Source organism: Salvelinus sp. IW2-2015, linkage group LG33, assembly GCF_002910315.2.
Source record: "Salvelinus sp. IW2-2015 linkage group LG33, ASM291031v2, whole genome shotgun sequence".
NCBI classification, from domain to species: domain Eukaryota; kingdom Metazoa; phylum Chordata; class Actinopteri; order Salmoniformes; family Salmonidae; genus Salvelinus; species Salvelinus sp. IW2-2015.
In genome coordinates this window covers 4,904,854-4,920,766 of record NC_036872.1, presented here as the reverse complement: position 1 = coordinate 4,920,766, position 15,913 = coordinate 4,904,854, and the positions used below count along the sequence as shown (strand labels likewise).

General features: G+C 41.6%; 1 protein-coding gene across 1 annotated transcript in view; it reads right to left on the bottom strand.

Moving 5' to 3' along the window:
* Nucleotides 1–518: 518 nt before the first annotated feature.
* LOC111958082 (brevican core protein-like) overlaps nt 519–15,913 on the bottom strand; it is a 56,768-nt gene continuing 41,373 nt past the window's right edge. The window contains exons 6-11 of the mRNA XM_070437094.1: nt 15,530–15,643; nt 12,919–13,077; nt 12,221–12,303; nt 3,885–4,029; nt 3,434–3,616; nt 519–3,329 (exon numbers count right to left, since the gene is read on the bottom strand). Of these exons, the coding sequence (XP_070293195.1) occupies nt 3,166–3,329; nt 3,434–3,616; nt 3,885–4,029; nt 12,221–12,303; nt 12,919–13,077; nt 15,530–15,643 (848 nt within the window). The 3' untranslated portion in view covers nt 519–3,165. The remainder of the gene's footprint in view (nt 3,330–3,433; nt 3,617–3,884; nt 4,030–12,220; nt 12,304–12,918; nt 13,078–15,529; nt 15,644–15,913) is intronic.

The following is a 15,913-nucleotide window of genomic DNA, read 5'->3' as shown; positions in this document are numbered from 1 at the left end:
GTTCCCGAGATGACGCTCTGCACACCAGTTGTACTGCGCCATTATTTGTCCGTTTGTGGCCCGCCTGCTAGCTTGCACGATTGTTGCCATTCTCCTTCGACCTCTCATCAATAAGCTGTTTTCACCCACAGGACTGCCGTTGACTGGATGTTTTCTGCTGCACCATTCTCTTTAAACACTGTCGTGCATTAAAACATTCAGGCAGGAATATGGTATCTCCTGGATACGTGCTCAGGAGTTACTCAAGTGAAAGTAACTACCCCAGTTCATTGACAGTAGCTGTTCTTGTAGACAAAAGATTTGAGCAGTAAATGTCATGTCTTGCAACTACTGGAGTGCAAATGTGAAACAGTGCCACCTGCTGGTAATAAGTCTGTACTACTAACACAGAGAGGTCATGTTGACCAACAGAATCAAAAAAATTAATTCATGGTTTGGAATATGGTTTGAAACCTAGCCTCTACCAGACTGGTATTGAATGTAATGGTGGTGAGCTTACAAACAAAAAGGAGCCTAAGTTAAATGTACAAACATTTATTGTTTTTTGGGGGTGACGGAGAGCAGGTCTTGTTTTCTTTTTTTCTTTTTTATTACAAAAATCCCAGACATTCACATTGTAAAAAAAAAAGTTATGCTATGAATATAAAACTTTATTATGTGCACTTTAATGCTAAAACATAACTGGCAAAACGAGACAAACATACAAGACAAAAACGGTTTTAAAAAGGACAACTGCTGGGGACTCCACAAATTGATGACAGTCTTCAATTGTGCAACACAAAATCTCTACAAAGTGTTTCGTAATATTGTGACGAGGACAAGGCGTAATCAGCTGATTGAAGCCATACACTTTGGTCCATTGTTGACCCCTAAATGTCAAACTATAAGGTCAATTTAGTGTAGGGTGTAGTAAAGGAATATCTTCATCACATTGACTAATACTGTGATGATAGCTGTCTCCTGCAAAGCCTGTACAATACATGTACAAAGTGTTGAGACTGTAGTCAGGCCAACTGATTGCAACATCAGAATATTTCACAGATTAAATAATAGCATAGCAAGAAGAGGAAAAGCAATCTCTTGTTGAAAAAGGTGTTTGTTCAAGTCTTTTGGAGTGTTTCACGGAGCACATTCTCTCAATTGTCATTTTGCGTTGACCTAAGTAAACGGCACCCATTATCAACGTATTATATATCCTTTAATATCTATTCATATACAGTTGAAGTCGGAAGTTTAAATACACTTAGGTTGAAGTCATTAAAACTCGTTTTTCAACCACTCCACAAATTTCTTGTTAACAAACTATAGTTTTGGCAAGTCTGTTAGGACATACATCTACTTTGTGCATGACACAAGTAATTTTTCCAAAAAATGTTTACAGACAGATTATTTCAATTATAATTCACTGTATCACAATTCCAGTGGGTCAGAAGTTTACATACACTAAGTTGACTTTGCCTTTAAACAGCTTGGAAAATTCCAGAAAATGATATCATGACAACAATGTCAAGGTATTGGAGTGGCCATCACAAAGCCCTGTGTGGGCAGAACTGAAAAAGCGTGTGCAAGCAAGGAGACTTACAAACCTGACTCAGTTACACCAGCTCTGTCTGGAGGAATGGGCCAAAATTCAACCAACGTATTGTGGGAAGCTTGTGGAAGGCTACCCGATACATTTGACCCAAGTTAAACAATTTAAAGGCAATGCTACCAAATACTAATTGAGTGTATGTAAACTTCTGACCCACTGGAATGTGATGAAAGAAACAAAAGTTGAAATAAATCATTATCTCTACTATTATTCTGACGTATCACATTCTTAAAATAAAGTGGTGATCCTAACTGACCTAAGACAGGGAATTTTTACTAGGATTAAATGTTAGGAATTGTGAAAAACTGAGTTTAAATGTATATGGCTAAGGTGTATGTAAACTTCCGACTTCAACTGTAGGTGTTCCTTTTGTCGAGATGGGAAAGGGCAGTGTGGAGTGCAATAGAGACTGCATCGTCTTTGGATCTGTTTGGGCGGTATGCAAATTGGAGTGGGTCTAGGGTTTCTGGGATCATGGTGTTGATGTGAGCCATGACCAGCCTTTCAAAGCACTTCATTGCGACAGATGTGACTGCTATGTGTCAGTAGTCATCTAGGCAGGTTACATTAGTGTTCTTTTAAAACATGTTGGTATTACAGACTAGGATTAAATATCAGGAATTGTGAAAAACTGAGTTTAAATGTATTTGGCTATGGTGTATGAAAACTTCCGACTTCAACTGTATATTTATCTTTACAAGACACGGATGAGATGAGATGAAGGCTGCAGCTGAATACAAGGAACTGGTTATTTGTTCAAAACCGCCATCACAAGCACTCTATATTGATTGGATCGGCCTCCCCCATGTTTCTTTTTTCTTTCGGTGATCTGAAATCTGATTGGTCAGTGACGTGTGCCATCCAATAATCCCAGGGCCTACTCCGTTCCTCTGGTAAAGATGAAATCTTGGATGAAAAACTGCCTAAAATACATACAGTAATCATGTTTAACAACAAGACCTATATTGATGATAAACCCAAGGATAGATCCTCTTTCTTTGAAATTGTATTTCCGGATTATGGAGATGATCTTAATGGGAGATGTATTGGGTACTGTGGATTCATTTGAGCATTAGGAGCTGCGTAGCACAGCCTATTTGAAAATGTTTTGTATTCATTTGCATAACACAAGAGCAATAATTTCACAAAAGCTGGCATTTGCCTGTATCTTTTTCACCATATAAGAGTTGAACAATCTTCAGTCTGTGTAAAATAGAGAACTGTCTAATGAATGCACTATTTGGTTCAAAGTTCTTCCCCAGCACACTCATGAGAGGTTATTTTTCTTTATGTTCCAGTAGCCAGCGGAAGGTATCCACTTTGGCGTTGTTATAAATTAGTGTCCCTTTATCAGAATATTCTTTGAAAAGGCACTTCATTCCAAGATTCCATCATCAAAATGGTAAGAAAATGTCACATTTCCTTTGGGTTTGTTTTTTTTGTTCCTTTTTTGTTAAAAAGTATTTTTGCTTTTTTCATTTGTAAAAAAAAAAAAAAACATCTCCACATGAGTGACAGTCATGCATTCCTATTGTGTAGGTTCTGCAGATTGTGAGCAGGCGTAACCGTGGCGATCACTGTCTTCTGTTTCGCCTGTTCACCGATCTCCTCAATCTCCTTCCTCGATGGTGAGGACGGTGTGGGGCCTCCGCCTCGTCGGACCGCCACTTGGAGTTGTTACTGCTGAACAGGCGGTAGCTCTGGTGCCTACTTGAGAATGCCCTTTGGGAGTTTGATGCTGAGGAAGAAACAATAGCACGTTGTCAGAAAATGTGGAGTGAAAACCAGTCAACAAAGGTGTCCTCACTAGAATCAGTCAATTAATCAATCTATTGTACTTACGACTCATGCAAGCAATTTTGGGCATGTCCCATCGGCCATCTCCACGGCAACGGATGGTTGGCACATGCCTCTGGATGAAGCCGTCCTTACACTGGTACCTCACCAGAGCATTGATCTCATAGCGTGGCATCTTCCTGCCGAAGGTCTGAGCATTCTGTACCAGCGGGGGCTGATTACAGGCCACTGAGGAGAACACACAGGGGTAGATGGAAGAATGGATGGCTGAATGGATGGCTGAATAGATAAATGGATGGATTGATGAATGGATGGATGAATGGATGATTAGATCATGTACACAGTCAGTGGATTGAAATAGCGCTCATTTGGGCACTGCATGTTTTACATTGTGTAGTTGTGGTGAACACACTCCCCTTTTTAAAATATGGCAAAAAGTATTGTTTTCAAAGAAAATTCAAATTAAAACAACAAACAAAAAACAACTTTGTCTTACCTGTGCCTTTCTTGCAGGTGAAGGTGAGGTGATAATTACAGGGCACATCGTTCCACTGGCCGTCCTCGTGCCAGATCATCACCACACAGTCCTCTCCAGATGAGAAGAAACTGTCCGGCTGGTTGGGGCGCCAGTTTTCATATTGCTGATGGGGAGGGAAAGAAAGAACAGAAACAAACTATTATGAAAAGATGATCATCATCGTCATCAGTAGCAGCAGCAGCATCATAATCATCGTCGATCTCATCAGCATCCACCTCAGCATCATCAGGTTTAGGATTATGTTTATTTCAACATCTTGGTAGATATGGAGAAACATATATAAAATCTGATGCAATACAATATAAAACACAAGTAAAATACATGATCAGTGTTTCATCAATGAATCACAAGTCATAAACAACCAATTGACATACCACTAAATCAGATCAGACCAGGATCTCCGTAAATACAACATAGAGATTTTCCACTAGCAAGTGTCTCACTTTGTCCTACCCCATACAACACAAAAACACATACTCTGTCTCTCTAAGAATGACAGCTAACAGCATGCTGACAACACTGCTTATCTCTGGGGTATAATTGGAACAGTAGATATGGTCAGTGATAGTCCAGTCTTAAGCCCGCTCTAGGGCAACGGCTACACAATCAGTACGTTCACGATCACAGTAAATCCCAAATATGTCTTACCCCTAACATGACCCACCAGCTCCCACTTGCTATTGCACGTAAGTGTACCAAGTTAGACTCTATTGATAATAAAGGAACTTGGGCTTTTACCAATAATGTGTAAGATGCACTGTTTGATGTGGCAGGAGGGAGCAACACAGCTGTTGAAACTATAAAACAAATGCCGTTGGTTTCACATTTGCAGTCTGTGTTACTAACAGCCTTTCAGTATGTATACTGAACAAAAATATTGCAACAATTTGAAAGATTTTACAGAGTTACAGTTCATATGAAGAAATCAGTCAATTTAAATCAATTCATCAGGCCCTAATCTATGGATTTCACATGACTGGGAATACAGATATGCATCTGTTGGTCACAGATACCTTAAAAGAAATGGGCCTCAGGATCTCTTCACGATATGTCTGTGCGTTGAAATTGCCATCAATAAAATGCAATTGTGTTCGTTGTCCGTAGCTTATGCCTGCCCATATCATAACCCCACTGTCACCATGGGGCACTCTGTTCACAACGTTGACATCAGCAAACCGCTCGCCCACAGGACGCCATACACGTGGTCTGCGGTTGTGAGGCCGGTTGGACGTACTGGCAAATTCTCTAATACGACGTTGGAGGTGGCTTATGGTAGAGAAATTAACATTAAATTATCTGGCAACAGCTCTGGTGGACATTCCTGCAGTCAGCATGCCAATTGCACACTCCCTCAACTTGAGACACCTGTGTCATTGTGTTGTTTGACAAAACTGCACATTTTAGAGTGGCCTTTTATTGTCCCCAGCACAAGGTGCACTTGTGTAATGATCATGATGTTTATTCAGCTTCTTGATATGCCACACCTGTCAGGTGGATGGATTATTTTAGCAAAGGAGAAATGTTCACTAACAGTGATGTAAACAAATTTGTGCATTTGAGAGAAATACGCTTTTTGTGTGTATGAAACATTTCTGGGATCTTTTATTTCAGCTCATTAGACATGGGACCAACACTTTGCATGTTGTGTTTATATTTTTGTTCAGTGTAGTTAGGTTGGTGAGGCAATTTCTGAATGTGACAGTTGTATGTGATTCTTAGATTCCCCACATGGTGGCACTATTTTCTTCTTTCCTGTTCAGATCAATACAGACTTTTGACACATCTGTAACTATTATAATGGTCATGTTGTGGGGCTATAGACATCACAACAAAAACATTTTTTAAATAAGATGTATTATTTAAACACGTGTTAACTTACAAACAAAGATCAGGCGAAGAGTTGTAAAATGTACTGTCACTTAGGGTAAGCTAAATCACTTTTCATTTTCTCCCACTTTCAAACTGACTCTCCTACCCCTCTGTCTCTCTGACCACCCTCTTAGCCTCTATCCTAACACCTTCCTCCTCCCTGCCCTCTATCATTACCCCTCTCCACCCCTCTGTCCTCTATCCTCACCCCCTCCACCCCTGTCCGTTATCCTCACCCTCTCCACCTCTCTGTTCTCACCCCATCCACCCCTCTGTCCTCTATCCTCACCCTCTCCACCCATGTCCTTTATCCTCACCCTCTCCACCTCTCTGTTCTCACCCCATCCACCCCTCTGTCCTCTATCCTCACCCCCTCCACCCCTGCCCTTTATCCTCACCCTCTCCACCTCTCTGTTCTCACCCCATCCACCCCTCTGTCCTCTATCCGCACATCACCCCATCCACCCTGCTGCCTCAGAGACCCCAAAGGATACTGCAAGACCAGCTCCTCTGTGACATAATTGTACAGAGTTTTCTGAGAGAGGCTTCACTTCAAAGCCAAACAAAGGAAGAGAAAAGAGATCAAAACACAAAATAGACTGAGCATGTGAGCCCTGCTCAGATACACATTTACACTGCTACAGAGATGTGCTGTGCAGCATGGAAATAGTCTGGAGAAATATAAGGTTTCTAAATACAACGTCATTTTGCCAATTTGTAAGATGGTGGACACAGATCAATTTTGGAGTATTGCATAGTATCTATTCATCCATGGAAAGTATATTCCAAATGCTGCACTAATAATATACTTTTCCTAAGTCAGGATATTTCTTTCGAACAAGGTGAGAGCGGGGTTAAGAGACGGAGGCTTCTCAAGGCCTTGCTACCGTCACTGTACACTACAATCTCAGAAAAGGAAAGGTGCTATTTAGAACCTAAAACTGTTCTTCGGCTTTTCCCATAGAAGAACCCTTTGAAGAACCCTATTTTGAAAAATCTTTTCCACAGAGGGTTCTACATGGAACCCAAAAGGGTTCTCCTATGGGGACAGCTGAAGAACCTTTATGGAACACTTTTTTCTAAGAGTGGACACCAGATGAGGCTGCTGAGGGAAGGATGGCTCATAATAAAGGCTGGAACAGAGCAAATGGAATGGATTCAAACCATGTGTGTGATGTATTTGATACCATTCCACCTATTCCACTCCAGGCATTGCCACAAGCCTGTCCTCACCAATTAAAGTGCCATCAACCTCCTGTCGTGTACACGTTTCCAACAACATACAATAGTATTATGTCATCACATCCCACATACAATACATGCGTGGAATTATTAGTGTAACTCAGCTTCCACACACTACAATGCACATACACACACACGTACAGTTGAAGTCAGAGGTTTACATATATTTAGGTTGGAGTCATTAAAACTCGTTTTTCAACACCTCCACCCATTTCTTGTTAACAAACTATAGTTTTAGCAAGACGGTTAGAACATCTACTTTGTGCATGACACAAGTAATTTTTCCAACAATTGTTTACAGGCAGATTATTTCACTTATAATTCACTGTATCACAATTTCAGTGGGTCAGAAGTTGACATACACTAAGTTGACTGCATTTAAACAGCTTGGAAAATTCCAGAAAATGTTGTGATGGCTTTAGAAGCTTCTGATAGGCTAATTGACATAATTTGAGTAAATTGGAGGTGTACCTGTGGATGTATTTCAAGGCCTACCTTCAAAACTCAGTGCCTCTTTGCTTGACATCATGGGAAAATCAAAAGAAATTAGCCAAGACCTCAGAAAAAAAATAGTGGAAGGCTTACTGAAACATTTGACCCAAGTTAAACAATTTAAAGGCAATTCTACCAAATACTAATTGAGTGTATGTAAACTTCTGACCCACTGGGAATGTAATGAAATAAATAAAAGCTGAAATAAATCATTCTCTCTACTATTATTCTGACATTTCACATTCTTAAAATAAAATGGTGATCCTAACTGATCTAAGACAGGGAAATTTTACTACGATTAAATGTCAGGAATTGTGAAAAGCTGAGTTCATATGTATTTGGCTAAGGTGTATGTAAACTTCCGACTTCAACTGTACATATAGAGTATATATTGACACAGCTTCAGAGCTACTTGGAATGCACTGCTGCATTGATCAGAGCTACCATCTCTCAGCGAGGCTTTTTGTTCAAATAGTCTGTTCAAAGCTGTGACCCCCCCCTCCCCATTCCTTCCCTAAGGCCCCATGCAGGGACCCTGTCATTACGGTTAGCAAACACATCAGCTTCCTGCTCAGCTGACTGACTCAACAAACACCCGCTTGGGCAACCCCACAACAGCCCCCTGCATCCTCCACAAAATAATCAAACAGCCTCTTCACCCCCCCCAGTCCCCCCAGTCCCCCGCCCCACACACACACACAATATAATTTATACATGTTCTGAATTAATTGAGAATCAAGGCTGTGCGTGTTACAGTTGAAGAGGGACGTTTACATACACCTTAGCCAAATACATATGAACTCAGCTTTTCACAATTCCTGACGTTTAATCCTAGTAAAAATTCCCTGTCTTAGGTCAGTTAGGATCACTGACTTTATTTTAAGAATGTGAAATGTCAGAATAATAGTAGAGAGAATTATTTATTTCAGCTTTGATTCTTTCATCACATTCACAGTAGGTCAGGAGTTGACATACACTCAATTAGTATTTGGTAGTATTGCCTTTAAATTGTTTAACTTGGGTCAAACATTTCAGGTAGCCTTCCACAAGCTTTCCACAATAAGTTGGGTGAATTTTGGCCCATTTCTCCTGACAGAGTTGGTATAACTGAGTACGGTTTGTAGGCCTCTTTGCTCACACACGCTTTTTCAGTTCTGCCCACAAAGGTTCCGTAGGATTGAGGTCAGGGCTTTGTGATGGCCACTCCAATATCTTGACTTTGTTGTCCTTAAGCCATTTTGCCACAACTTTGGAAGTTTGTTTGGGGTCATTGTCCATTTGGAAGAACCATTTGTGACTAAACTTTAACTTCCTGACTGATGTCTTGAGATGTTGCTTCAATATATCCACATAATTTTCCTTTCCTCATGATGCCATCTATGTTGTGAAGTGCACCAGTCCCTCCTGCAGCAAAGCAACCCCACAACATGATGCTGCCACCCCCCGTGCTTCACGGTTGGGATGGTGTTTTTTGGCTTGCAAGTCTCCCTCTTTTTCCCCCAAACTTAACGATGGTTATTATGGCCAAACAGTTGTATTTTTGTTTCATCAGACCAGAGGACATTTCGCCAAAAAGTACGATCTTTGTCCCCATGTGCAGTTGCAAACGGTAGTCTGGCTTTTTTATGTCAGTTTTGGAGCAGTGGCTTCTTCCTTGCTGAGTGGCCTTTCAGGTTATGTTGATATAGGACACGTTCTACTGTGGATATAGATACTTTTGTACGTGTTTCCTCCAGCATCTTCACAAAGTCCTTTGATGGTCCCGTGTGGCTCAGTTGGTAGAGCATTGCGCTTGCAACGCCAGGGTTGTGGGTTCATTCCCCACGGGGGGACCAGGATGAATATGTATGAACTTTCCAATTTGTAAGTCGCTCTGGATAAGAGCGTCTGCTAAATGACTTAAATGTAAAATATGTTGTTCTGGGATTGATTCGTACTTTTCGCAAAACAGTTTTTAATCTCTAGGAGAGAGAACGTGTCTCCTTCCTGAGCGGTATGGCGGCTGCGTGGTCCCATGGTGTTTATACTTGCGTCCTATTGTTTGTACAGATGAACGTGGTACCTTCAGGCGTTTGGAAATTGCTCCCAAGGATGAATCAGACTTGCTGAGGTCTACAATTTTTTTCTGAGGTCTGATTTCTGATTCATTTTCTCATGATGTCAAGCAACGAGGCACTGAGTTTTTAGGTAAGCCTTAAAATACATCCACTGGTACGCCTCCAATTGACTCAAATGATGTCAATTAGCCTATCAGAAGCTTCTAAAGCCATGACATCATTTTCTGGAATTTTCCAAGCTTTATAAAGGCACAGTCAACTTAGTGTATGTAAACTTCTGACCCACTGGAATTGTGATACAGTGAATTATAAGTGAAATAATCTGTCTGTAAACAATTGTTGGAAAAATGACTTATGTCATGCACAAAGTAGATGTCCTAACCGACTTGCCAAAACTATAGTGTGTCAACAAGAAATTTGTGGAGTGGTTGAAAAACAAGTTTTAATGACTCCAACCTAAGTGTATATAAACTTCTGACTTCAACTGTATATGTACACTACCGTTCAAAAGTTTGTTGTCACTTACAAATTTCCTCGTTTTTGAAAGAAAAGCAAAAGAATCCATTAAAATAACATAAAATTGATCAGAAATACCGTGTAGACATATTATTGTTATAAATTACTATTGTACCTTCAAACGGCTGATTTTAATGGTATATCTACAAAGGCGTACAGATGCCCATTATCAGCAACAATGAAGAGGTGACACAGGGATGCTGGCATTCTAGGCAGAGTTCCTCTGTCCAGTGTCTGTGTTCTTTTGCCCATCTTAATCTTTTATTTTTATTGGCCGGTCTGAGATATGTCTTTTTCTTTGCAACTCTGCCTAGAAGGCCAGCATCCCGGAGTCGCCTCTTCACTGTTGACGTTGAGACTGGTGTTTTGCGGGTACTATTTAATGAAGCTGCCAGTTGAGGACTTGTGAGGTGTCTGTTTCTCAAACTATACACTCTAATGTACTTGTCCTCTTGCTCAGTTGTGCACCGGGGCCTCCCACTCCTCTTTCTAATCTGGTTGTAGCTCGTTTGCGCTGTTCTGTGAAGGGAGAAGTACACAGCGTTGTACGAGATCTTCAGTTTCTTGGCAATTTCTCGCATGGAATAGCCTTAATTTCTCAGAACAAGAATAGACCAGTCAGTTTCAGAAGAAAGGTCTTTGTTTCTGGCCATTTTGAGCCTGTAATCGAACCCACAAATGCTGATGCTCCAGATACTCAACTAGTCTAAAGGCCAGTTTTATTTCTTCTTTAATCAGAACAACAGTTTTCAGCTGTGCAAACATAATTGCAAAAGGTTTTTCTAATGATCAATTAGCCTTTTAAAATTATAAACTTGGATTAGCTAACACAACGTGCCATTGGAACACAGGAGTGATGGTTGCTGAAAAATGTTTCGAGCTACAATAGTCATTTACTACACTGTATTTCTGATCAATTCTATGTTATTTTAATGGATAAATAATGTGCTTTTCTTTCAAAAACAAGGACATTTCTAAGTGACCCCAAACTTTTGAAATGTAGTGTACGTCTAATGTGCTTTGTTCTTCTTCTGTCCAGCTTCTTATGCAAGAGATTATTTAATACAAGTTATGTTAATAATACACTCTCTGCTCCCAGATAAAGTCGAGATACAGTAAAGCTGACCACCCACCCAGGCCCACTACCCTACCCCTTCTCTCTATTTGCTGCCGTGCACAGGTGCTGCCCATCTGTGTGTCTGGCTGCTGGTTGGTGGCCCTTCCCCCGGGTGCCTGCTGTGCTTCCCGAGGAGAGGGAGGAGAGGGGGAGGCCTGTACCTGTCTGTGCCTGTCAGCTCCTCTCTATTCCGCATCACTGACACCTTCATTCCTATCTCTCTCAGCTGAGAGGGGATCCTGCTGCAAATGGACACAACTTATCTCCTGCCCCCAAGGCGCTCTCTGTCCTTCCCCCTTCCACCCTCCCACTCTCCACTGGTGATGGTGGGCTCTTATCTTTGAAGTGGAGAGTTCATCTGTATTACGTAGCTGAAAGTAGTAATTAACCACTTTCCTGTTTAGTGAGGGGAATCTGCAGTAAGTTTACACAGCCATAAGCAAACACACTTCCACTTGTGCAGACGCATAACGCTACACACTGAGGCACACCTCGTGGCTCTTCTTTTATTTTAAAAAAATTGTTAAAGTTTGTGAATGACAGAGATTGTTGTCATTGAGTGGCACCCGATGTCACTGGACATGTAGTGTAGCGTGACACCAAGCCAGTGCGATCGTCCAACAGGGTGTCGAGGACAAAGTAGTGTACATCATGAGAAAGTGACCACAGTGAGTTTATTTTTTCACTACTTCAGGATAATTTTTTAAAATGTAACCTTTCTTTAACTAGGCAAGTCAGTTAAGAACAAATTCTTATTCACAATGACGGCCAACACCGGACGACGCTGTGCAAATTGTACGCCGCCCTATGGGACTCCCAATCACGGCCGGTTGTGATACAGCCTGGATTCGAACCAGGGTGTCTGAAGTGACGCTGAATAGCAGTGCCTTAGACCACTGCGCCACTCGGGTGACGGCCACCCAGATGATGGTGTCAGCAACATATTTAACAGGATTCAACACTGTTTACTGAGGCTATAAACTGTGAGAACCCCTTCTTACCATGGGCATGCTGTCGGTCCAGCGGAAGTCATTATCGTACATCTTATCGTTCAGGCCGATCCATTGGTAGTCCTGTCCAAGACCTGGTGGGCATGGCACAATGAAACACAGGAGGTCAATGATTTGATTCCACTGCCTTATTAGGCGTATTTCAGTCCCTCCATAAACACGGAGAGGCATTTTTAAATACATGCATCACTCTTCCTGTTCCAACTGCCTGCCTCCATTCTCTCTCTCTCTCTCTCTCTCTCTCTCTCTCTCTCTCTCTCTCTCTCTCTCTCTCTCTCTCTCTGTCGAGACGTTTGTCGTCTACTCTGCTGGCGCTGCTAACCAGCCAGAGAACTACTGTAGTCATCCACTATGCCTCTTCAACTATTTCTCCACAGCCCATATACACTGCTGATGTGTTGTGAATCCCCTGGTGTTCCTGGAAATCCGTTCCAGATGTAGGATAATCCTACTATTGGCCGCTACCTTGCAGGGGTTGTGCCTTAAGAGGTATACTGTCTGTGACACGCCGTAGAAGTAACTTACAGATTGTTAATACGGTGTTATTGAGCGTTCTTCTCTGCAAGAGTGTCTGTCTGCTTGCCTGTCCGGTAATGCAAACGCTCTGAACTATTAGTTGGTTGTGTCTTGTGTGCAACTAATGGCGTTGTTTGTGTGTCGTGCACGTGCATGTGTGATATCACACTTACGGTTGACAAACTGCTGCTCGTCATGGGAGAGAATGCTGGTGAGGTGTGCCCCCTGTACCCGACACTCCTTCTCCGCTGTGTCCCAGTTCCTCCTCTGGGGGGTGTACTTGTAGCAGTGTCCCTGAAACTTATGCCAGCCGTAGTCACATGTCTGAGTGTCTGAGAGAGAGAGGTAATATGATTAGTAGATATAAAGGTTACACATATTCCAATACCCTTTCACAATTATTTCACAGAAAAAATAGAATCTGCCTTAAAGAATTAAGAATGTCCAATCTGTCCAACACCTGTAAGAGCCTAGTCCTATCTGCATGTTTATCTTTGTTTGTTACTAATCCTCCAGTGCATAACAAATAGATTAAGGAGATATTTGGGAGAAAGACAGAGAGCAGGGTACTGTGTGTCTGGCCCTGTTGCTATCTCAGACACACTAATTAGAGCTATCTCTCTCACTGTACTTCTCTCTCTCAGGGTCAGGATATGGCTGCTGCCTCCTTCACCCCCCAGCACCACTAAACGAGTGGGGAGGTCAAACAAAGAAAGACACTTAGGGTCTACAACAGCAGGAGTATCACACTAACAGCCTGGATAGCTGTGTGTACTGGATCTTCCCCAAATCTCAGGTCGATGCTAAACTATTTAAGGTTATTATTCTTATCATAGCTAATTAAAAGTGAAATACTTTAAGACTACGATTTTGGAATGTAATTTATATAGCTCTGCAAGGTGACTGCATATATATATAGCTTTTTTAAATTTATATAGCTCTGCAAGGATACTGCATATATGGATAATTATGTTGGGAAACTCCTGACTTAGTACCAATTAATATTATATAATATAGTTGAGCATCAGCTGGCAATTCCTAATATAGATTAGCATCAGCTGGCGATTCCTACAGCAGTTACTGTGACTGGAACCAAGCCAGGGGTTTCCCAAAATAAGAATCTAAGTATGAAGCATCACACATTCAGCTATCAATCCCCTCAGATTCGAACAGACACAGCAGAAGAATAACATCTCCTAACCTCATTACATAAGGGCTGCATTAACACAGGCAGCCCAATTCTGATATTTTTTATACTTATTAGGCTTTTGGTCACCTCTGAAAAAGATCTGATGTGACTGGTCCAAAAACAATTTGTGGAAAAAAAGATCAGAATTGGGCTGCCTGTGTAAGCACAGCCCTTTGGTAGCCTACACTAGTGGTTATCTATGTATCTTTTTCACTATCAGATTTCATTAACCATTTTGATTGTAACCCTGTCATGATGCAATCGTGTGTGTGTGTGTTTGTGTGTGTGTGTGTGTGTTGTGTGTTTGTGTGTACTACTGTGACACGTCTATTTACTATTTATTCTCTCTCTCTTGTCGTGGTTACTCCCTCGATACAGCTGTACAACCCTACGGATTAATCGTGACCTTTTCTCTGTTTGTCCACCCTTACTGTTTCTCCTCTGGCACGAGACCCTTAGAAAACAGCTGGGTCTTAGCACACAGGATACGGCCCTGGCTCGCTGATGAGTGAAGGCAGCAACATTCGAGGTGTGGTCGGGACAAACTGGCCCATCTGGATGATGCCCTTGGTCAACACACTAGGGACAAAATGGGGTGCAGCGAAGCTATAGACTCGAATAAGAGGCTATGAGTTGGTCTGGATGACATCATCCTTCGTCATTACACCCATCAATGTCAACGAGTGTCCCGACCCAGGTTCTGTTGAACAAATCCAGCAATGTCTACTGATTCCTTTCACATTCCCTGCTTAAGGCCAGTGATTGATTGCACATTGTTGAGCTGATTAAGACTAGCACACCTGTACTGGTAAATTCCTTCACAACTTGACTGGTGTGGGTATCAACCAAATGTCTGTGATTTCTTTATTAGGCCATTGTGTTTCCAGTCATGTGGAATTTGTAGAGACTGTTGCCCCTGGCAATGTGTTTAGTAACACTACCCTATATCTTAATAGTATGAGTGCCTGAGGCCGACACTAAGGCCTGTAAAATGTGGATGTCCTGAAGACATAAATAAAGATGTTTATGACTCAGAGACTGTCTGTGAGTGGAAGCAGCAGGTGTTATGGAGAAGGCACTGAATGGAGCTGTACTGTGAGGTGGGAGGTGACCATCACATTTCTACTCTAACTCCAGTGTTTTAATGACTCAGGCTCATCGTCTCACTCTATTTCCCAGGGGCTCAGGTAACTGATCACATATTAAGATAGTTCACACATACACACACACACACTATCTGGAGATACGTCACGTTTCTCCAACAACGCCAAATGTCTTTCCTCTGTTTCCTAAATTCAATGATCTGTGATGTATTTTTGTGTGAATTAGAAACCAGCGATGGAGCACCTCACGCCATTGCTACGAACAATGACGTAGTTTATTTTACTATGTCATATTCTCCCTTGTACGTACAAGTGCTCTAATGTGTGGATACACTTTAGGTCGGACATAAAAACACTTTAAAAAAAAAAAGGTTAGCTGGAAGCCTGAAACAACCTAAAACCAATATCTGATCAAATGATTTGATTCAGCTGATATGTTCGACACGGAGAGGATCATACTGACAGATCCCATGGAAATTGTAACAAACATACCTTCATCACAATACAATCCAGCATAGCTTGGGAGGCAAACACAGGTGAAGGAATTCAGGCCGTCAATGCAGGTACCTCCATTGCGACAGAGGTTGGATTGACATTCATCAATGTCTGAAAATTATTTTGAAATAACATGGGTAGATTACACTGCATAGGAAAACAAAAAAACATGGGGGTGCAAATACATATTTCTGAAGAACTCTATGAATCCAAATATTATACAGATCCTACCATTCGTCAAATTTTGGCACATGGCTAATGCACCCAACGCTACACCAGCAAGCCACCAAAATGCGTCTTCTTTAAAATGTATTTCTTTAGCATATTGACAACTGATCATCACACTCTAAAAAAAAGCTTAGTCCACCACTGACTAAACAA